Genomic DNA, 21,441 nt, shown 5'->3' with positions numbered 1-21,441 from the left:
GCCTGGTAATTTTGAAAATATTGGTCCCTAGAATTGCACTCGACTAAGCCTGAAATGTGATCTTTGAAGGTGTGCCATTTTAGCAAAATGTTGATGCCATTTTTGTTCTACAAGTTGTTCATGGAGTTGGGGCTGAGAACATGATAGTTGGTGTTCTAGTAAATGTGTTGCAGTTATGCTCGAGTCATGGGTGTTCTAGTAAACGCAAAGTAGTATTGCGGCCATGGAACTTGAAAGAAAACCAAATTCATAATGTATACACAAGATCATAGGTGGGCCATGGGCATATGGGAAGTTAGAGCAAACAAAGTTCCCAGCGAAAACTTGCAAATGACAAGACATTGGTAAATAACACTTTGCATTGAATGGGGGCCTATAATTGACCAACATACAAGGTGTTTATACACGGAAATCCCATCGGTACATGCCATAATAAAAAAAACCAGCTCATACCCACCAAGAAACAATCGTACTATCATGGTTCACCAGCTTGTTACCCAGCCCGGCAAAGTTGTGTGCCTGGAACAGGATAAGCCGGCAAATTCTCTGATAACTCATCGGTACAGTGTGCATTTTAGCGGTCTGCATCCAGTTCTTGCTCACCCACAGCTATAGCCCGATCTCATTACACCATGCACTTCCAGCATCTGCTGTCCAAAATGTTCACCTGTCCCTCCACAGCTTAGGGTTTGATGTTGTTTCAAGATTCTTGTGAGCAAGAAAACTTCCAGACAGAGCAGCAGTTCTCATCGCCTAAATGTGCAAAATAAATAATAAATAAGTGTGTAGCACCTGCCATTCAAGCAAAATAAACACATTACAAATGCTTGAAGTCTAGAACATTGACACACACCTGCCAAACTCGATTCCTCTTCAAATTCATCTTCCATACCAAATCTTCTGTGCCCAGATGATGTTGTAGCAAGAGGAAGGTATGGATGGAAGGAGAAACCGTTGACAGTATCTAACATCAAGGAGATAAAGATCACATGGACTGTACCATAAAAGAATTGCATATATGTTACGTAAACTTCTCTATAGACAAAAAATTTAGAAACACATACCAGCAGCTGCTTGGAAGCCTGTCACCCATTGGCCACCTTGAAGGTCGTAAATATGGACCATGCCGTCCTGTCGAAACACAAAAATCATGTTTCAAAGGTTCAATGGTTTGGAATAAGAACAAGAATGAACCGAAAACATGAGAAGCAAACCTGCCCACCAGTGGCAAGATGCTTGCCACAGGGCTCAATATCAAATTGTACTCTTTGATTAGTAGTATCACACGATCTGTACAACCTAATGAAGGGATTCCACACACAAAAAAAGGGAAGAGTTTGACAAAAGTCAGAAGAATATGATTCCTATATAAAAAAAGACAGATTAACCTATCAATTCCACTTCCCAAATCCAACAGACTAATTGTACTTATTCCAAGCAGTATGTTGAATTTTGGAAGTAAACTAGAGTGTGTTTAAATACTTACTTGTAAACAATGTCCACGGTGTTCCGAATATCCCAACATAATATGTATGGATCCTAACAAGAAATCATGGCCAGGTCAGTTGTTTGTATCGTCCCAAGATATATGTGATGAAGAAGCTTGAGATCAATTATTGAAAATACGAGGAGTTTTAGTTACCTTCCGCCCTCCAGTATATAAATAATTTCCATCTTTCGAAAAAAGCACCTGAGATTTGCATCACTGTTATTTGCTATCTATACAGCAAAAGCTAAGCAAGTAGTGTTGCTTTACAAACCTGTGTAACACCCCCAAGCTGGCCATGTAGAACATATAATGGCTCCATGTTGCCCTCCGCATAAACAGCTGTTGTCTGGCTATACGAGCCAACTGCGAGCATCCCATTTTGAGGAGAGAACGAGATTGAAGATATTATACCTGTTGGAAACAAGGAGGTCAAAAGCATCCACGACTGTTTTAAGTCATGGGAACATGATAATAAAGCATATTCATCAATATTAGCCAAAACTTGAACTGATAAAAACCTGTCAAGATATCTACAATAAGCATTCATGCAGAATCTTTCAGTCTGTGCATGAAACATGTATTTATGTTTAAACTACTAGTCCTAGTCGCAATTTATATCCTGATTTTTTATAGTGAAAATCCTTCCAAAGTTCTAATGCGAAGTTCTTTAGAAAAATAAGATAAGAGGAACAACAAGGTCCTGGCACAAAGTTACTTTGGAGTTTGATTATGCAAAAATAATAATGAAACTGATATTATCTCAAGATTCCATTCATTAGTATTGTGGTAATAAACTGACATTGTTACTCACAAAAAATCATTGGTAAACTTAACAAGTCATGACATTAACATTTAATTCATGTGATGGAAAGTAATTTCTTTCTTTCTTGGTGAATCCTTAAACAGACAACCAAAGTTGCATGCAGACTAAATCAACATTAGCGCATTTCTCTGTTTTCAAACCCCAACTGAAATCATATGCTGTCTTGAAGCATAGTAAGTAGTACTAAGTAAACCAGTGGAACTTTCACTTACCAGTTGGCCCTTCACCCCCTTTAAGCAAAGAGTATTGCTCAAAATCTCTACCAGGCCGATGAACATCAAACACTCTGATTGCTTTGTTATATCCAGCAAAAAGCCTACATACCACCATATCCATGTTGAGTAAAGCATAAGCAGTAAAAAAGATTGTGCTTCAGTGTGGTTGCAAACTTGCACGGCCGTCACAATTTCAGCATTTTTCTATTTGTAACACAAATGCAGATCACATGGTAGAGTCCATTGCACATACTTGGATCCTGTAGAATTAAACGATATTGAAAGTGCAGCCGTTATCTCGTCCATGGCGTCGTATGCTCTGTAAGTGCATCGAAGCTGCAGTTACCACAATGAATCATCAGAAATGGACCTTTCATTATCCATACACCAAACGCAACAAAGCCTAAGCAACCAACCCTACCTCTCCCGTGGTGGCGTCCCAGAGGTGTATCGGATGATCGCGACTGGTGCTAGCAAATACACAGGTGGCCGGATCTGCAAAACAACACAGCACATTTGCATTCACCAAAGCTGCACAGCTTGCAATGCAACCCGCCGTGACATTGCAAAGGAAGCAATCCACTCACCAGACACGGACATGTAGGGGTACCAGCAGAAGTCGTACACGGGCTCGCCCTCGTTCACCTGGAGGCTTGCACCATAGGAGTCTGCAGTTAAAATGCAAAACTCAAACACAGGAGAAATGACTAAAAACGGCAGCCATTCAAGCTATAAAACAGGCGGCACCTTGGCCTCCGACGGCGGCCTCTGCAGTGTCCTCCGCCGCAGCACCGTACGCGTCCTCCGGCCTGGCCGAGAAAGGAACAAGGAGCGTTAGTCGAGGGCATAAGAAGGTACGGGAAGGAAGAAGGAGAGGCGCGCGCGCGTACAGGTAGAACATGCGGAGGGAGTTGTCGTCGGAGCTGGTGAGGAAGGAGGAGCCGTCGGGCGACCACTTGACGCCCTTGAGGAAGTTACCGGCGGAGGAGGAGCAAGGGGAGCGGAACTGGTCGGCGAAGTGGTACCGGCGGCGCGGCGGGAGATCGAAGCGGAGCTCAGGCCACGAGTACGCCGCCGCAGCGTCCTCCTCTGCCGCGGCAGCAGAGCCTCCCTCCTCCTCCCCCGTCCCGTTCTCCGCCGCATCCTCGAAGTCGCCGGCGACCGGCGCGGCCGCTTGCTCCTCCGCCGCTTCTTCCATCGCTGGAACTCTCTCTCCTCTCCGGCAAAGCGACCAGACTGCTTGCCCGGGCCGGGCCTGGGGTTTCTCGAGGGTTTTGGAGCGGCTCGTGCCCTCGTGGGCCTGGCCCGGTGTTAGCCATTGGGCCGTGACGCGTCGGGCACCCTCCGCAACCCCACGTGCACGGCACGCACGCACCCAAAAAAAAAAACTCTAACCCACCACTTCCCACCGGTGGTTGCATTGCAGTGGTAGATCCGGCGAGGCGAGAGCAGCAGTAACCCCCACGGCAAGCGCCATGTCCGACGAATCGCCGGCGACGGCCGCGGAGAAGACCCAGCAAGACGAGCAGGACGGCGGAGGGTGGGGAGGCTGGGGCCTCTCCGTGTTCTCCGAGATCTCCCGCAGCGTGCGAGCTCCCTCCGGCCCCTTTCCGCGCGTTCGCACTTTTTTTGTTCGTTTGTTTGTTGGTGGACGGCTAGGGTTCTGATGATGTGATGCGGTGCGTCTGCGCAGGCGGTGGAGGTCGCCAAGAGCGCCATCGCCGACATCCAGCAGCCGCCGGAGCAGGAGGCGGGCCCCGGAGAGGGGGAAGACAAGGGGAGTAATGAGCCGGAGGGGGAGGAGGAGGACGAGCGCCGCAAGGCGGCGCTGGATAAGCTGGAGAACGCCGGCGAGGACTCGCTCCTGGGCCAGGCTAGCACCTACCTCGCCGCTCCCTCTCGCTGTTTTTGGCAATGCCAGTGAATGTGGTCCATGGATTGGTGAAATGTTGTTTGTGACTTGCGTGTTGGGGTTCTGCAGGGGCTCAAGGTCTTCGATACCTCGGTGGAGAGCATCACGACCGGGACGTGGCAGGCGCTTGGAAGTGCATGGAGGAGTGGCTCACTGATTGTTCAGAAGTATAGCCCCCTTTTGATCTACATTTTCTCTTTCTGCTCTGATTCCCTGGGTTGCTTAGTGTTTGGTTTTAGTATATTGCATGTGTATACTGAATTGCTGAACCTGCAGTACATGGAACAGTGGAAGCACCTATGAGTCTATGATCAAATCCTCGGATGATATGAATAATTAGCTGTCCACTCAGAATGCTGATTATGATTATAATTTTCATGAATTAAAAATAAGAGAAAGCTGGTGATATGATGCTATTCTTTTCCCTTTGTTGGTTGCAGAATTAGTATAATGATGTCCTGCCTGTTGGTAGGTTAATCCTTGCATTCAGCTTATGGTCAATGTGAATGATGCGCCATTAACTAGCTGTTTTATGTAGCATTGATGGGATTCTAAAAGCATCACTTCATCCAGACGCCGCTTTACTGTTTTAAATTATAATTCTGTTAATGGGTCGTTTTGCGGTGTTAATATGTCAAGTTATCTTTTGTGTTACTGCTGGACATTTAATGATGTTTTGAGTGCCAATAAACCTGCAATTATTTCTCCTTTGCTTGAAAAAGGAACTCTAATTTGATGTGGTTACTTTCTTAGATTGGAAACTTCTGCTTCAAGCCTTGCTGAAACCATTCAACAAGGAGAGCTACCTGCCAAAGCATCTGAAATAGCACCAACCATTTTGGAGGTGAACCCTAGAATTTAGTATTATTTTTTTCTTCTACTGTTCTACCCATTTGTGAAAATATTTTGATATTAAAACCTTGATAACCACAGACAGGGAAGTCATTTACAGCCAAAGGAATGGAAATGCTTGAGCGTGTTGGAAAAGAGACAATGGAGTTGATCATTGAAGAGACTGGTATGGAAATTGAAAAAGAAGGTACTGGTGAAGGTGACCAGCAAACAGAAGAGGAACAGTCTGAAGAAGTATCATTCGACAGATGTTTCTACATTTATGGAGGACCTGATCAGTTGGAGGTGTGGCTTCTGTTTTCACATTTTCTTTGTGTGCTGGATTATCAGTCTCTCTGACTCTCCACCCTTCTTAATTTGTGGTCTTTTCTATACTAGGAACTGGAATCCCTGTCAAGCCACTATGCACTGCTATTTAATAGGAAGAAAACAAAACTTGTCGCTGAGCAGAAAACTTATTATGATGGAAAGATCAAAGAAATACAGCAGCTATTTACTCTTAGTACCAAGGATGAGGAAGATGGGCCAGACTCTGACAAAGGGAAGAAGATTGAAGCAGCTGATACTGATGGTGATGCAGAAATGAAGAAGTTATGTGACTCGAGTGTTAGCAAGGCTGCTAAAATGGCTGCGGGGTAGGCATTACTTGTTCACCCTGTAAATTCAAAATTATTATGTTAATATTGTTGTCTGGTTTTGTCAGGTTATGATGCAATTAGTGGGATATTGTTCATGTATAAAAACCCATGTTAGCATGTGGTTATGAAACTTAAATAGACAATGAACATGATTGCACATTCTGACTGACCTGACAGAGATATGAAACTACTAGGGTTACCCCATTTTTTCTGTCCGCCAATAAGCTCATTCCAGTTTTACTCCTGTAGAATTCTTCAAGCATTTGAGCTTCATATTTTGGCACTCATTTCTTTAAACATCTTACATGGTTACACTAATCGCCTTTGCAGGTTCGCAACTGGCTTGGGTGGACTTTCTCCGAGTGATATCATCAAACGAACTACAGATAGGCTAGAGACCATTCACTCAGAGGGCGTTCATGTAGGTCCACATTATATAATGCTGTTTCTCCTAAAATTGTAATAATGTCTCTGATAAACTGTCGTCCTGCAGAGATTGTCAGAGATGTGCTGCCTTGCAGTTTCTCAGCTTCTGGTGCTTGGGAAATCAGTTATCTCTGCTGCCAACAAATCAAATGACGAAGATGAAAGTGATGTGAAAATCGATTGGCCTGAAGATCTCATCTCGAAGGCAGAAATCATCAGATGGAGGGCGCAATCCATCGCTGTGGATATCGAGAAGGTCGCTACAAGTTTTGCTACAGGTGGACCATGAAAACAATCTATTTTTTTGCCTCGTGCACTTGAATGTTGGACGCGCAAACTTAATTTTGCTTTTTGAAATCCGTAGGCATCTCAGATGTTGCTGAAGCTTACACAGCAGCGATACAGAATGCTCTGGCAGACAAGCAGGGCGATGTCCCACATCAGTCGGTGCAGGAGAAAGCCAAGGACATATCCAGCCATTTGAAATCCGACCAGACGAGTGCCGTCAGCAAGTTACAAGACGCCCTCCAGTACCTCGCATACGTCGTTGTCTGCACCTCGATGCCAAGTGTTTAGTCCTGGAGTGCCTCCTCCTTGCTGTTGTTATTGTTAACCACCTCTTCCTGTACATTTTGTGTGCGCGGGTTGGCAGAGTTAGGGCCTCTAGCTAGTTATGAAAGCTACACTGGTTGTCTTGTGGTGTGTTTGTTCAAGCGTCGTGAAATCAGTAATTGGCTGTGTCTCATTTGTATTTCTTGGCACATGGCAGATTGTTGCTCTCTACTTTTTCCTGAGAACAATGAGAATTACTGATATATGCAATTGAGATAGAAGTTTACCGAAGTGCCGCATTTTGTATTACATATATATACACAATGTTAGTTGTTTCTTATTTATTTATTTTGTCGCACGTGAGATACTATTGAGAAAGGAGAACATATTATTGTGATTTGGCACATGAGATACTATTGAGAAAGGATAACATATTATTGTGATTTGGCATGTTCTTTGATCAAAACCCGTTTACATTGACCTGGCATGATGATTTCTTGAAGTGGGCACTTTGCAAGCGAAGCAACTATGTGTCATTAAGAGCCCATGAACAAAATAAGTTGAGCAAAATCAGTCAAATCATCTCTTTCCAAGATTCTAAAAAAAAAAAATCTCTTTTTCAAAGACATTTCTTTGCGGGTGGCATCGAATGTTGATGCCTTATTTACGCTTATACTTCCCCACATTACTGCATCTCAAAACCAACAATTACTCCGGTTGTATCATCTTACTGGGTACATATACATATTGTAGGCCAAAATTGTCAAAATATACTCCCTCTGTAAAGAAATATATCCTTCAGATCACTATAGTTGGGAACGTAAATGGTACAAGTCTAAGCAACCAATGGTAACATACAGCGAAAATCACAATCAAGACGTGCAAAATTCCAGTGTGAATCCAGATAGGGTTGTGGAGTGGATAGATTTCAGTAATCATAGTAATCAGGCTGCTAATAAAGAAAAGCGTATGTCATTAAGCTCGCACGTGTATTATCAAGTCAACAACATATTGTGGCATGGGATACAGTCTGTAGTACCTCATAATTTCTCCATGAGGTGCGGCCCAGTATTGCATCTTTTTTCTGCATTCAACAGCTTCTAAATGTCCACTCAATTATATGCATAGCATAACACAGTTCTCCTTCCGCCTTCTGGCCTTAGGTTGCTCACAATTTACCTCAACTCTGGAGTCAAGACTCATGACAATACAATGGCAGAATGGGACACTGAGAGGTCAAGAAGTATACATTTCAGGCATTGTCGATTCAGTTCGAGTGTTTTGACCTCTGATTTACATATTACAGATGGTGGCATGCCACAAGCCCACAACTATATGCACATAGCTTGAACACTATGTATTAAATGGAGTAAAACTGAATGCTGCTGAGAGATACAATGTGTGGGTAGCTACTACATATTCGCGCTTTGCTCTTTGATTTTTGCCAGTTTTGCATTTATGAGTTTATCTAATATTGGGGCCTCAAGAGGTATCGGGTCAAGACATCTCTCGTGTGCAGCATTGTTCACCTGCAAAGGAGGGGGAAATAAACAATGTTCAAACATCTTCCAGAGACAGGTTCACAAGAGAAAACTAAATATGCAACGGTTCCCTTTCACACAAAAGATACCAGCTCTTATTGACATGCGATGTGTACAGATGCTTGCCTAGTGTTTATGTAAAGACCTAGATACAAGCAGGCATAGTATGGGAAAACTCAATAAACTACTAAATCTTTTGGATTGTGATTCAAATTTCAATGTTAGGTAATGTCTAACCTCTTTAAGTAAAAAGCTTATGGCTGCTTCATCATCAATAAACTCCTTGAGGGAGCTCTTCAGAAATTCCATATCCAACTGAATCTGCTGAAATCCACTTCTGTTGAAGGTCTGAAGCCGGACAATTTCTTGCAAACTTTTCAGGCAAAGCTTGAGGACAGTAGAAATTACAGATTCCTGAAATTTATGTCACACAAGAAATTACTGTCAGAATGGATATATGGTGTAAATGTAAATAAAAGAAAATTCTACATGATCACCTAGCAAGTTAATCCTAAATTTGAACTATAAAATTACTGCTGCAACAAGCCCACTAGATTCAATCAGTAAGACACATGACCTCTTTCAGAAGACACACTCTGACTTGTGCTGCATTTGGACTGCGGTGGCTTTCTAAAAAACAATTATTATTCTTTTGAAATATTCTTGACGTATTTTTGTGTTCTAAAGTGAAAATTTGTCCATCAATTTATGCCGTGGTGTACTTCGAAGAGTGTAACGATATGAAAGTTGTTTTTATGACGAGTCCAGGAATATGTGCTCATTTTTTCATGTGACCATTCTAGGTAGTCAAAAAGATAACCTCTGGTCCATGGCTAGAAACTGACCATGACACTCCTACTGTGACAAGCTCATATGCCTAGAAGGAGCAGTCACTAACTTCTGCCCTAACTCTGGTTGACAGTTGCATTATGGATCCCCAATCCAAATACTGAATAGATTATAAGATCAATGGTTTCAACTCAATATGTTTATACTAGCAAGGGAAAGGACTTCTAATCAACAAGGGATGGAAAACATCCTAAGGGTATCACGCATTTTGTAAAACAAAAAGGGAAACAGGCAGTATCAAAAGTTATATAAGAGGAAAGTGAAGCAGATCTCCACCTGTGTGTATTCAAGTTTGGTGAATATTTCCATTTTCTGTTCGAATAATTTTGCTAGATGATTTTCTAGAAATTGACTTCTACTCCGGTTTGTGTTTGATCGGTTCAACATGTCTTCTCGCATCGGATTGCTTCTAGAGGAAGTGGTGCTGCCAGTGCTATCAGAATGCCGATGCCGCCGGATTAAACCAGGTAAGATCTGCTTGACTTCAGATACTACGCCATTGAACTGCAGGGTAAGAAACATTTATTATTGTATTAGTAAGAGAAACCCTTCCAGCATGAGCTCATGTTCTTGAAAAGCAGATGGCAGTAATATGCAGTAGTGACGTGAAATGTAAGAATTCGGTTTTAAGATGAAGTAGAGTCGCATGGATGTATCTAACACAAAGACAAGTAATTCGGGACGGAGGGAGTATATAATAGGATAAGAAACGGAACAGACCTCTAGGAGAAGTAGATCAACAAACATGTTAACTTCCCGTGGTTCCTTGTGCTGTTTTGGTTGAATATACAGAACACAAACGTGAGCAAAAAATAGAATTAGCAGAATGACCAATGAACGAAAAATAGTTCATGTTGGATAGGATAGCTAACCTTTAGCCAGACCGGTGTCGAAAATCGCTTATTAAGAAGTTTGGAAATCTTCTGAGTCTTTATATTTATGTACTGAATCCAGAAAAACAATATTCAGCTACAGCCAGATGATAAGAAAATGTACTTCAAAGTGAAAACTTGAATTAAAAAAATGTTCCCAACTATCTCTCGGCAAAAGCAACAGTTCCACCACATGTAAACTACTCCCTCTGTTCCATATTAAGTGTCGCTGATTTAGTACAACTTGTACTAAATCAGCAACACTTAATATGGAACGGACGGAGTACGTCATTATTACTGAAGATGTTTATTAGTTCAACATTCTAGACCAATAAGAATATTATGACTGACAGTTTTTCATGACACATGGTTATTCTAAGCTCCTTTAGCATCTAATGCTCGTGATGCTATTTTTGGACCTAACTTGACATGCTCAACATTCTGCATGAGTTACATTACTCACAGAGCTGCAAAAAAACGGTCAAAAAATTCTCGGAAAATTCAGAATAGATTTGAGTACACCCATCACATGATTGTCAGTTATAATAGTGCATGCTACTATGCTGTAATTATCCAGAAAAATAATAGAAAGCCCTAGTCGACCAAGTCATATAAACCTTCTTTCTTTTCAATATGAACAGTTTCACTGTATGGCACACGGGGAGCATACCACCATACAGAAAAAATATCAACTAAGAATTCAAATTAATAGAATGAAAGGGAAAGAGAGGTACGGAAAATGTCTCTGCCTACATGTTGTAAGAATTTCTCCCCAGATGAACGATATAGACGACATATCTCCCCAGGTACAAAAGGTGGTCCATATTCAGAGCTACGTGCTCCCCCTCCAGAGAAAGAATCAGCCAAGTCCTAGAAAAATAACAAAGTTCAGAATCATTCAGCACATATTCACCTGTCCAGTTTCTCAAATGTAAGAAAGGCTGTCAGCAAGTGAAGAAATATACCTCTGTAACTTTAGGAATCGTTGTCTGTTCTATGAAAACACAAAGCTGCGCAAGCATGAGCACCAACACTGTTGGAACCTTGTCAATTTGCACAAAATCCACAGTACTTGACTCTTGAGAGAAACCCGTGCTTCTCCCAGAAAGCAGATGAAAATGCCCATCAAGTTTCTGAAAGAAATCTTGAAAACCTTCTTGTACCCAATCAATAATCAAATCTTTCAGCTTCACTAGCAACTCTGTATTCCCATCTATAAGATGACGGAATTCCTAAAAGCACCATAGTCAAAATGAGACCAAATATGCTACAAACTGTATAAGGTTTCTCCAACACAAGCATGAGCAATTTAGTACTTGGGCAGAACTATTTTACATTATTCAACATAGTAACAATGGAAATGAATGATCACATGATTTTTAGTGCTTCCAGACATTTACCTGCAGGAGATCTATACACCCTTGGGATACTTTAATTTTGCTTTTTTCCATGGCAGTTTGCAGCTGTGACTCTTCTAACTTCTCGTTTGATGTTGAGTGTGTGACCAGTACATCTGCTCAGCCATGCCCAATAGATGTAAGTTTACTTTCTTGTTTTCCAATATACTTGTACTATTACAAAATAAATAATAAATAAGTTGCTGTCAAATGAAATCCGTAATCGAGAGGTACAATCAGTTATGTACAAAAACTGCAAATGAAAGCAAACTGAGTGGGAGGGGAGTAACCTGATATTTCAGTTTGAAGATGAAGAAAGGCAGTTGCTATGTGTTGCTTAATAATGTCTCGAGTAGTCTGACACAGCAAAGAAATAATTGCTTATTACATATTAAATCAGCATCGAGAATAATACACAGCTCTTTAGACATGGATGTCCCAAATAAGCAACTACAGAAGGGGATTGAATAACATTCATTATATCCCTGAATAAGAACATACAAGGGACGAAAGGAAATTAGCAGATCTTAATCTTAATTAAAAAAAACTTGAGAAATTTAGCTTATCTTACAAAAAGAAATTTGTTCTTTTGTGAATTCACATGAGTTGTCAAGATAAGATATCTCATAGGTCACCTTAGCAACCAGTGCTCGTATAGTACTCAGCACTAACCGACCACAATACAACTGAGAAAGGAAACCAGCGTATACTGGGCAAGCTTCTGTTTCCAGTCTATCATAATTAAATTTGGATAATTAGGGCTATCAATTTTAAGGTGCACTCCCTGGCCGTCTTGCCTTCAAAAATGGGACGGAATTAGCAGCTAATATGATTTGCCTCCACCAACAGTGTCCCTCGTTCCAACACTAATCGCTTTGTGGTAAGTGGAAAAGGCAGTATTGTTTCAACCAATATTCTGAAGTAAGAAACGACCAGAAAGGATCACATAACGCTAACGCATGGAGAAAATTATGCATATTTAGCATGTAGTTTCTACTTGATTCTAGGCAAAACAAATCAACTGGGTGACACAATATGAAATCTGTTAGTATCGGATTTATAAAACACGAAGAAAAATATATCATTTGTGTCTTAAAAGGTGGAGCATATCATGATTTGAAACGTGAATGCGACTGTTACAGGGTGAAGACTAAACCTCCAATGAAAAAGCTGGCAGTGCAGCCTCTGATATAACTTCATCGATGGCAGTTGCATCCTCCCATAAACCTCCTGCGATCATCGTATCATAGAAGGATTAAGTCAAAAAGAAATACAATGGTCTTTCAAAACCCACAGTAATATCGTATTAAGATACATGGACACTGAAGGTTAAAATAACTTAACATGCATGGCTATTAATGGTAAAGGCACCACCAGCACTCTCAAGAACAACAAAAATATTGACATTAAGGGCTCTGATAATAGATGAAACATAAGAATTTTCTCAAGGTAGGAGTTAAATATCCACTACTGAACTGAGTTGATACCAATTCAAATTTTAATAGTTAGTTTCTTCAGAACTCAACCAAAGTTCATCCTGAATTTGAAGACCACTGCTTTGCAGTCATTCTTCCATTATACATAGTACAGCACAACAATCCTTCCATTATAGTACAGCATAACAATTCTTACATTATACTCAGCATAACAAGGAAACAAAGTAAAATATTATGGAATGATTGGACAAAACTTACTTTCGATCATCATTCATAAGGCAAATCACCATGGTATTTGTGCAAAATGTCCTTTGTAAGTTTGTATCGACTAATGACTAAAAGATCTAAATGGAACACGACTTATTCATGTCTTGGCAAGAAAAGAAAAAGGAACATGTAGAGCTTTACACTATTATTCTTGATATAATGGAAACACATTTACGATAGCATTGTATCATAGATAAAGCTCTTACGTAGCATTGCCAGCAGATCTGTTGATGGAATTCTTTCCTTCAGAGCCTCTCTGACTGTTTCATAACGGCTTCACGCAAAATAGCACAAATAGAAATAAGACAAAAGTATATGGGTTGAATTTCTAATAGTATAAATTTAAGATAAACAAGAAGCAAAAGCCAAAAGGGGAGCTTAATAGAAAGACTGGTTTCAGTTCGTCTGAGGCCACCTCAGATTGAAGCAATTTTTGTGTCCAAGTTCCACCACATAAAATATGTATTGGCACACTACAAATCAAGCATATGTACAGGTAACATGATGCCCAAGAGATAGGAAAATATTCCACTTCGCATTTCCTTCTGTGTTGTACTTCCTCCGTTCCTAAATATAAGTCTTTGTAGAGATTTCAATAAAAGCTACATACGGATGTATATAGACATATTTTGAGTGTAGATTCACTCAGTTTGCTCTGTATCTAGTCCGTATTGAAATCTCTAGAAAGACTTATATTTAGGAACCGAGGGAGTAATTGGTAGTAAAGACCGTGCGGAGAGGAACGGCGCCCCAGCTCCACATGCTGGTGCTGGCGACGGACCGGCCGACGGTGGCGCCGGTGATGGCGATGACCCAGCTCGTGGCAGGGGCCAGGCCGTGCGCGTCGCCGCGGCCGCAAACGTCGACGCATGGAGGCGCCGCCGGCCGGCCGGGCTGATGGCATGGTCGTCGACTCCCTGGGGTGGCGGGCCGGGAACCGCGCTGCGCGCACCGATGGCCTGTCCGTCGCGTCCGCATGGCCCGCGCCGCCCTCCGCGGCTGCACCATGGAGTCCTGGCCTAGGCTGCGTGGTCAGCTGGAGCAGCAGCACGATCAGCATGGCCCCACCAACATGCGTGGCCACCCTAGAAAAGGGAGGCGCAAAAGAAAGCCAAAGCAAGCTTTGGCGGTAGCCCAGACGGGCAGGGCCTCTGTTGCTGCAGGAGATGACGGAGATGCGCGAAGGACGCCTGTCGGTGGCCCCCCGCCTGGCCCCTCGGCTGCTCCAATCCCCAGCGCGGAGCCAGGCCACAGGCCAAGTGGCACGCCCCCATTCGTGGAGAACACTCCGGAAGGATCCCGAGATTTGAATCTCTGCACCATCGGATGCCCCCGAGGCGGATAGCATGGGCCCTGCTTCTGATGCTCCTGATCCGAGGAATTGTCGGGACCTGCCCGATATGCACGTGGGACCAGCCTCACAACCTGTGCCGGCCTGCTTGTCGGGGCAAAGCAGCGTCTCGCCTGCCCTCCCACCTGACGACGGCCTTGTCCCCGCTGACCGGTCCTCCGGGCCCCATGCGTGCGCCGTGGTTGGAGGAGAGGAGCGCCCCACCTCGTGCCCGGTCCCCCAGGCCAGGGCCTCTCTACCGCCCCAGGCCTAGCCCATCGAGGACCCTGGGCTCTCGCCCCAGGTGACTATTCTGCAGAGGCCACAAACCCCGATCACCGCAACGGGACCCAACATGGAGGCCCGCACGCCTGCGCAAGCCCAACAGGGGACGAATCTGCCTGCTGCCGAGCGCTTCGCATCCCCGCCGATCACCATGCGCCGATCCCGCGCTCGTCCCGCTGCGCCAAGTTCCCTAACGTTGTGGGAATTTCTGGCCGCCGCCACCAAGCACATCGCTGCGGCCCTGCCGACGCCTGGGAGGAGGCCGCGCAGGCCCCTGAACTTCTCCCCCCGTCGCGGCCGCTGCCCACCAGGCGGCGGCGCCACCCACAGCCGAGAGACGTGCGCAGGTCCAAATCCTGCGCACCCTGGGGATCATTGGGACGAATCAGAAGATCACCCCCGCCGAGATGAAGGCCTACGACGGCATGTTTGCGATGCCCATCCCACTCGAGGTGCTCAAGGCCATGGCCGCGTTGGTCGATCGCGAGATCCCAGCATGTCTATCCTGCCCGCCGATCGCGCCAGCACATGTCGAGGTCGCCTGCACAACCTAGGCGGCACCTGCCCGCTCCCCGTCGATCCACTGTCCATGGATCACGGCCTTAAGATTGCTGTATGGAATGTGCGCGGCCTGAATTCACGGAGCCGGCGCACCGCCATTCGCTCGCTGTTGGACACCACTGCTGCCTCCATTGTATGCTTGCAGGAAACTAAGATGGAGTTGCTTTGTTCGTCTACTGTTCTTGACACCCTCGGTTCAGAGTTCGATGACTATACATACCTCCCGGCTCTTGGCACGCGGGCGGCATCTTACTGGCTTGGAAGAGCAGGGCCGTGACTATCACGGACCCGTTGTTCACCGCGAATGCCCTCTCGGCCAGAGTGACCACGGCCTCGGGCATCCCTTGGTGGCTCTCTGTAGTGTATGGACCTCAGGACGACGTGGACAAAATTGCGTTCTTGCTTGACCTGCGGGAGATTCGTGCGGCCTGTCCCGGGCCATGGATGCTTTGCGGAGACTTCAACCTCATCATGCGCGACGAGGACAAGAACAACGGCAACTTAAATCGTCGTATGATGGGCAGATTCCGCCGCCTCGTCAATGACCTTGCGCTTAAGGACGTCTACCTCAACGGGCGTCGCTTCATGTGGTCGAACGAGCAGTCCCCTCCCACTCTTGTGCACCTGGATCGTGTGCTCTGCACCTCGGACTGGGAGGATGCACACGGCGAATGTCACCTTCGCTGCCTTGCGTCGGTCATCTCGGACCACTCCCCCCTGCTGCTGGACTGCTCCCCCATGCCCACGGCGCATAGGCGATTTCATTTTGAGGACTTCTGGTTGAGGCTTGATGGGTTCCATGACACGGTGGCTGCGGCCTGGGGCTCGGTCCATGACCCTAACCCCTTCCATCGATTGATGTTGCGCTTCCAGGCCACGGCGCGCAGGCTTACCAGCTGGAGTGCCAAGACGACAGGCAGTATCCGCGACAAGTTGGCCATCTCTCGGGAGCTCATATCGCGCTTTGGCAAGGCCCAGGAGGATCGAGCTCTCACTCCGGAGGAGGATTGGCTGCGAAAGCGCCTCAAGGTCTCGTACCTTGGCCTCGCTTCGTTGGAGCGCACCATCGCCAGGCAGCGCGCCCGCATCGCCACGCTCAAGGACGGCGACGCTGGCACGGGATTCTTCCACCGGCAATGCTCCTTTCGTCGTCAGAAGAATCGGATCTTCAGCCTGGCCGTGGATGGGCACACGCTCACCGACCAGGACGCGATGGCGCAGGCTGCTTTTGAGCACTTTGACGAGATCCTGGGCACGGTCGTCGACCGCGACCTTACGCTCAACCTGGAGGGGCTCATTGAGCCTTGCGATCTGGCGAGCCTGGACGCTCCCTTCAGCGTGGAGGAGGTATGGGACGCGATCAAGCGCCTCCCCGCTTGCAAGGCACCTGGGCCTGACGGCTTCACCGTGGAGTTTCTGCGAGCTTGCTGGACCATCGTTCGACGGGACCTTATGGATGTCTTCCAGCAGCTGTTCGAGATGCGGGGCCGTGGCTTTGGCAAGCTCAACCAAGCCCTCATGACCCTACTGCCCAAGCGCGCCGACGCCGAGCAGCTCCGCGACTACCGCCCGATCTGCTTGATTCATATCGTGGCCAAGATATTCACCAAGGTCCTGTCTCTGCGGCTTGCCCCCAGATTGGATAGCTTGGTCAGTCGCAACCAGAACGCGTTAATCACCGGCCGGAGCCTCCACGATAACTTCATCCTCGTGAGGCAATCTCTCAAAATGTTGCACCAACTCAGAGCTCCGCGGATCATGCTCAAGCTAGACCTCACGCGCGCCTTTGACTCCATATCTTGGCCATTCCTCTTTGAGGTTTTGCGCCAATATGGGTTCGGGGACAGATTTCGGGAATGGCTTGCGATCCTGCTATCGACGTCCAGCACCCGTGTCATGATGAACGGCGAGCCGGGCCCCCCGATCTGGCACCGCTGTGGCCTGCGACAGGGCAACTCCATGTCCCCCCAGCTGTTCGTTCTCGCTGTGGACACGCTTGGGCGGCTGATGCGCCGCGCGCTCGATGCCGGCATACTGCAGCAGTTGCATCCTCGACGCCCGATCACGGCGATCTCCCTCTATGCTGACGATGTGATGCTATTCTGTCATGCCACGCCGGAGGACGTTGCTGCCATCAAGGGTATCTTGACCCTGTTCGGCAAAGCGAGCGGGCTGCTGGTTAACTATGCGAAGAGCTCTGCCACCGTCCTGCACGGTGACATGCAGGGACACGAGGTGATCGCCCAATTGGGTTGCCCGGTGGTGCAGCTTCCCATCACTTACCTGGGCATCCCGTTGTCGACGCGACGGCCTTCCGCCGCCCAGTTGCAGCCCCTCGTTGATACGGTGGCTGCCCGGCTTCCTACCTGGAAGGCGTGGCTCATGAACAAAGCCGGGCATCTTGCCCTTGTCAAATAGGTCCTCAATGCAATACTAGTGCAGCAGTTGCACGCGTTCGCTCCCCCGAAGAAGATGCTCAAACAATTGGCGAAGATCCAGCGAGGCTTCTTGTGGGCTGGGCGGGCCGTGGCCAACGGTGGCCATTGCCATGTCAACTGGAGCCGTGTGTGCCGACCTATCGCGTATGGTGGGCTGGGAGTCCGAGACCTGGAGCGCGCTGGCCTCGCGCTACGCTTGCGATGGCTGTGGTTCGCCCGCGTCGATCCGGACCGTGCTTGGCAAGGTCTCGATCTGCAGTTCTCACACGAGGAGCGCGCTCTCTTCTTCGCCTCCACTACCATGATCATTGGAAATGGCTCGACGGCGCTTTTTTGGGAAGATCGCTGGATTGGCGGGCAGTCTGTCGGTGAGATAGCTCCCCTACTCTACCAATGCATTCCCAAACGTCGACGCAAGGCCAGGACGGTGGCAGAAGGGCTGGCGGGTAACTCTTGGGCACATGATATACAAGGGGTCCTGGGTCTGCACGAGATCGGACAATACCTACTGCTATGGCAGGCTGTGTGACACACCATCCTGACGAACGAGCCGGATCGCCTGCTCTGGAGGTGGACGGACCAATGGCATCTACTCGGCGCGCTCATGTCATGCGGCCAGTTTTCAGGGATCCACACGGTGCCATTCTTGGAAGCTGGTATGGAAGAGTTGGGCGCCTCCCAGGATCGCTGCTGGACTGCTGAAAGGCTTGCGCGACGTGGCTTGCAGCATCACCCTCGATGCCTCCTTTGCGACCAGGCCTTGGAAACTATCCAGCACCTGCTGCTGACCTGCCCCTTTGCACGCAGACCTGGCACATTGTCCTTGATTGGTTGCATATTCCGGTCCAAATCCCTGATCAGGAGCACACGGTCACGGAGTGGTGGCTGAGCGCGAAAGAGCTCGCGCCGCCGGCGCATCGGAAGGCCCTCAAATCCATCGCGCTTCTTGTGCCCTGGATGCTATGGAAGCACAGGAACGCGTGTGTCTTCGACAACGCCACGCCATCCATTGAATCACTAGTGGATAGGATCAAGGACGAGGCCCGTGTTGGGCTAAAGCAGGAGCCCAGGGATTTCGGGTTGTTCTGCCCACAACCTGGGATGTCCACTGATTTTGTGCTTTTCTATGTACTGCTCACCTCCTAGGAGGATTGTTCTACCTTTTCCATGAAATGAAATGCAAAGGTCCTTTGCGTTTTCTCGAAAAAAAGTAAAGAACATGCACCAGGTTGTCCATGGACTTTACACCAGAGCCCCAGATATGGCCCTTTCGCCATTCTGGCACCTCCGACCTCAATATCATGACAGCAGAGGAAGTGAGCCTGGCTCACTTGGTTGGGGGAGAGGATGTACAATCCAACCGTCTGGGTAAAAGTTCTAGTGGGCACAAATTTGGGACTGCCAGGACTTCCCTTAAAGTTTTCAAAAAATATTATGCCAGCAGTGCAAAGCAAAGCAATAGTATAACTCTCGATCACTAGAAGGAAGAACAATTTTCATAGCCCGCTTAAGCTGTTTCGATCATGTCAAGAATGAACATCAATGAAGATTGAAGAAAGAAAAGATTTAAGAAAATAGAGGAATTTGACCATCTCAGCTATACCTTCAAAGTTCTGTCAGTTGCATGATTTTAGTTTGGCGATGTGCCATAGTACTTTGAGATATCAGTTTTTTTTCTGAATGCGTAAGCTTAGAGAATACTTAAGCAAAAAATAAAGTTAAGTGACTCAAGTAGAATGTTCAAGCCAATTGTTGGATTTGGTAGCAAAGGAAGAGATCTTCCAAGAAAAATGAACACAAATTCACCGCAACATTCAGAGAAAGAGAGGCTTTGCACATCAATCAGCACACAAAAAAATACACGCTAAAAGTGCATTGAGAACTGGAGATATAATATGTTATGACACACTACTTCAGGTTCCACTGTTCAAAGGCAAATTACTTCCTGTTTTAGCAAACAGGATTTAGTGTACGACTTCATTTTTTACAATGGTAATTGCCTTGGTCAGTATTCTTGGTTCCATAATGGCAAGTACAATGGACAGGACGACGACATAGTCATTCATGATTCAAAAATAGCTAATGGTCCACTTGTAAAATTGCATAAAGTATGTGATGCTTACTTTGTGAACAAAGCATGTGCAAGTTCAATGAGACGACTTTCTGAATCAGGAAATATTATGAGATAAGCCCGGAATGTCTTTGAAATATCACCAACTGAAGCCTGCGACAGAACATACAAAATAGCATTATGATATATATATGAGTTGGCAAAAAGGGAAGTAAAGTGCTACAAATAGACAAGATCTGTAGGGTGTTAACTATACTAGATGATTTAATGCATGTCAAAATCACAATATAGGCAACACAAGCTAGGTGGATTGCAGAATTTCCACCCAAAATAAAATGCAAGTTGTTTATTTGTTCTAATATTTCTGATATATACCTGTGTGGGCTCGGTCTGCAAATTTAAAAGGCAATCTTCGAGCTTCTCAAGTAGGTTTGACTTAAGGTTGTCGACCTGTTCATAGATACAACATAAAATAGTATGACAAGATTTACAGAGCAAATGGCAACATATGCAAATAGTGTGACAACTATTTATCAGCACAATATGAGCACAAACTCTGACTTCAATATGCACATCATAATAACACAACTAGTCCCAATTATTATTTGCATAAAAAGATCATGAGGCTGTACCATATTATTTTCAGTAATTCACTGTCAAGCCACATGCCCATATCATACACATAGTTCCAGCACGTTCTATAAACAGTGATTCAATGTATTTGCAATGCCTCGTTTGAGTGATTGAAAGTGATGGATAGAGAAAATGATAGTTGTTTAACATGACAAGCCAACATTATTTGCATCAGAGAAATGTTTTATGGAATGGCTCAGTAATCATACTAAATTGGACTTTGACTAACAGATTGCATTTACCTGTGCTCCGAATAAATCACACCCGCTGCCTAGTAGAGATACAAGAGGGAAGCTTCCGATTCAACAATCATTAAGTTTGGAAATTCCACAAGGCTATCTGATAGGGTTCTTATGTGTGCAAACTGTAAAAGCACTAGACATTATGACCACTAGCCAGTTCATGTCTGAGGGTCAAATAGTGATAATTAAGAGAGCACACACTGTTAGGAACAAATTGTGTGTCAAGTGCGAAAAGAGTAGTGACCACTGGCTATGATACATGTGTTTTGTATTTTATGCAATTTACAGATGTTTCTCTCACCATCCAGTACTCATCCTTCAAGTCAGGAGTGTGGACAGGTGAAGAGAGTTGGAAAGAAGAGCAAAGCTATTAAGTTTTTGTTAATAAGAAGACCAAACCGAGAGCTGCTTGGAAAGGATGGCAATGGGTCGGGTTCGGCTCGGGTTGAACCGATGTCAAATCCATGAAGCCATTCTCTGTATTAAGCTCGTCAACGCAGTGGGCTGGAACGATATTAACAGGAGGTGGCACACACGCGGAAAGGCTGTGGTGCATACATGGGAAGGCAGGTGAGCTGCTCAATCCAGAGAGTCACGCGCTGGCAGGCGGAC

General features: G+C 45.7%; 3 protein-coding genes across 4 annotated transcripts in view; 1 reads left to right on the top strand and 2 right to left on the bottom strand.

The window, feature by feature from the left end:
* Positions 1-341: 341 nt before the first annotated feature.
* LOC119295012 (telomerase Cajal body protein 1-like) lies at positions 342-3,841 on the bottom strand. 2 transcript variants are annotated; one of them, XM_037573330.1, is made up of 13 exons: positions 3,418-3,841; positions 3,275-3,336; positions 3,115-3,195; positions 2,949-3,022; positions 2,781-2,863; positions 2,525-2,628; positions 1,761-1,900; positions 1,643-1,690; positions 1,487-1,539; positions 1,215-1,299; positions 1,065-1,131; positions 854-964; positions 342-753 (listed from the first exon to the last, which is right to left on the bottom strand). In XM_037573330.1, the coding sequence occupies exons 1-13, from the start codon at positions 3,723-3,725 to the stop codon at positions 701-703; spliced, it is 1,269 nt and encodes a 422-aa protein (XP_037429227.1). In that variant the 5' UTR covers positions 3,726-3,841; the 3' UTR covers positions 342-700. The 2 variants fall into 2 exon arrangements, with proteins under 2 accessions (XP_037429227.1, XP_037429226.1); XM_037573329.1 differs by having other exon boundaries at positions 3,275-3,841.
* A 74-nt stretch (positions 3,842-3,915) lies between these two features.
* Positions 3,916-7,198, top strand: LOC119295011. The gene is made up of 9 exons (XM_037573328.1): positions 3,916-4,113; positions 4,221-4,400; positions 4,509-4,606; positions 5,193-5,283; positions 5,373-5,576; positions 5,670-5,926; positions 6,260-6,350; positions 6,423-6,633; positions 6,720-7,198. The coding sequence occupies exons 1-9, from the start codon at positions 4,003-4,005 to the stop codon at positions 6,929-6,931; spliced, it is 1,455 nt and encodes a 484-aa protein (XP_037429225.1). The 5' UTR covers positions 3,916-4,002; the 3' UTR covers positions 6,932-7,198.
* A 923-nt stretch (positions 7,199-8,121) lies between these two features.
* Positions 8,122-21,441, bottom strand: part of LOC119295010 (vacuolar protein sorting-associated protein 51 homolog) — an 18,320-nt gene continuing 5,000 nt past the window's right edge. Inside the window, exons 8-20 of the mRNA XM_037573327.1 lie at positions 20,330-20,404; positions 20,007-20,107; positions 13,476-13,543; positions 12,723-12,796; positions 11,857-11,923; positions 11,570-11,682; positions 11,135-11,401; positions 10,923-11,039; positions 10,170-10,241; positions 10,018-10,068; positions 9,574-9,801; positions 8,686-8,862; positions 8,122-8,436 (exon numbers count right to left, since the gene is read on the bottom strand). Coding sequence (XP_037429224.1) covers positions 8,320-8,436; positions 8,686-8,862; positions 9,574-9,801; positions 10,018-10,068; positions 10,170-10,241; positions 10,923-11,039; positions 11,135-11,401; positions 11,570-11,682; positions 11,857-11,923; positions 12,723-12,796; positions 13,476-13,543; positions 20,007-20,107; positions 20,330-20,404 — 1,527 coding nt within the window. The 3' untranslated portion in view covers positions 8,122-8,319. The remainder of the gene's footprint in view (positions 8,437-8,685; positions 8,863-9,573; positions 9,802-10,017; positions 10,069-10,169; positions 10,242-10,922; positions 11,040-11,134; positions 11,402-11,569; positions 11,683-11,856; positions 11,924-12,722; positions 12,797-13,475; positions 13,544-20,006; positions 20,108-20,329; positions 20,405-21,441) is intronic.

Source organism: Triticum dicoccoides, chromosome 4B, assembly GCF_002162155.2.
Source record: "Triticum dicoccoides isolate Atlit2015 ecotype Zavitan chromosome 4B, WEW_v2.0, whole genome shotgun sequence".
Lineage (NCBI taxonomy): Eukaryota > Viridiplantae > Streptophyta > Magnoliopsida > Poales > Poaceae > Triticum > Triticum dicoccoides.
Note: the sequence above shows the minus strand (reverse complement) of the source record. Positions and strands in the feature narration are given on the sequence as shown.

Excerpts from the sequence above, each read along its gene's own strand:
- LOC119295012 (XM_037573329.1), bottom strand. The coding sequence starts at position 3,725 with ATGGAAGAAGCGGCGGAGGAGCAAGCGGCCGCGCCGGTCGCCGGCGAC. Across the intron at positions 3,023-3,114 it reads CCCCTACATGTCCGTGTCTG|ATCCGGCCACCTGTGTATTT; the intron begins GTGAGTGGATTG and ends GTTGTTTTGCAG. Across the intron at positions 2,629-2,780 it reads TTTAATTCTACAGGATCCAA|GCTTTTTGCTGGATATAACA; the intron begins GTATGTGCAATG and ends GGTGGTATGTAG.
- LOC119295011 (XM_037573328.1), top strand. The coding sequence starts at position 4,003 with ATGTCCGACGAATCGCCGGCGACGGCCGCGGAGAAGACCCAGCAAGAC. Across the intron at positions 5,284-5,372 it reads TAGCACCAACCATTTTGGAG|ACAGGGAAGTCATTTACAGC; the intron begins GTGAACCCTAGA and ends TGATAACCACAG. Across the intron at positions 6,351-6,422 it reads TTCACTCAGAGGGCGTTCAT|AGATTGTCAGAGATGTGCTG; the intron begins GTAGGTCCACAT and ends GTCGTCCTGCAG.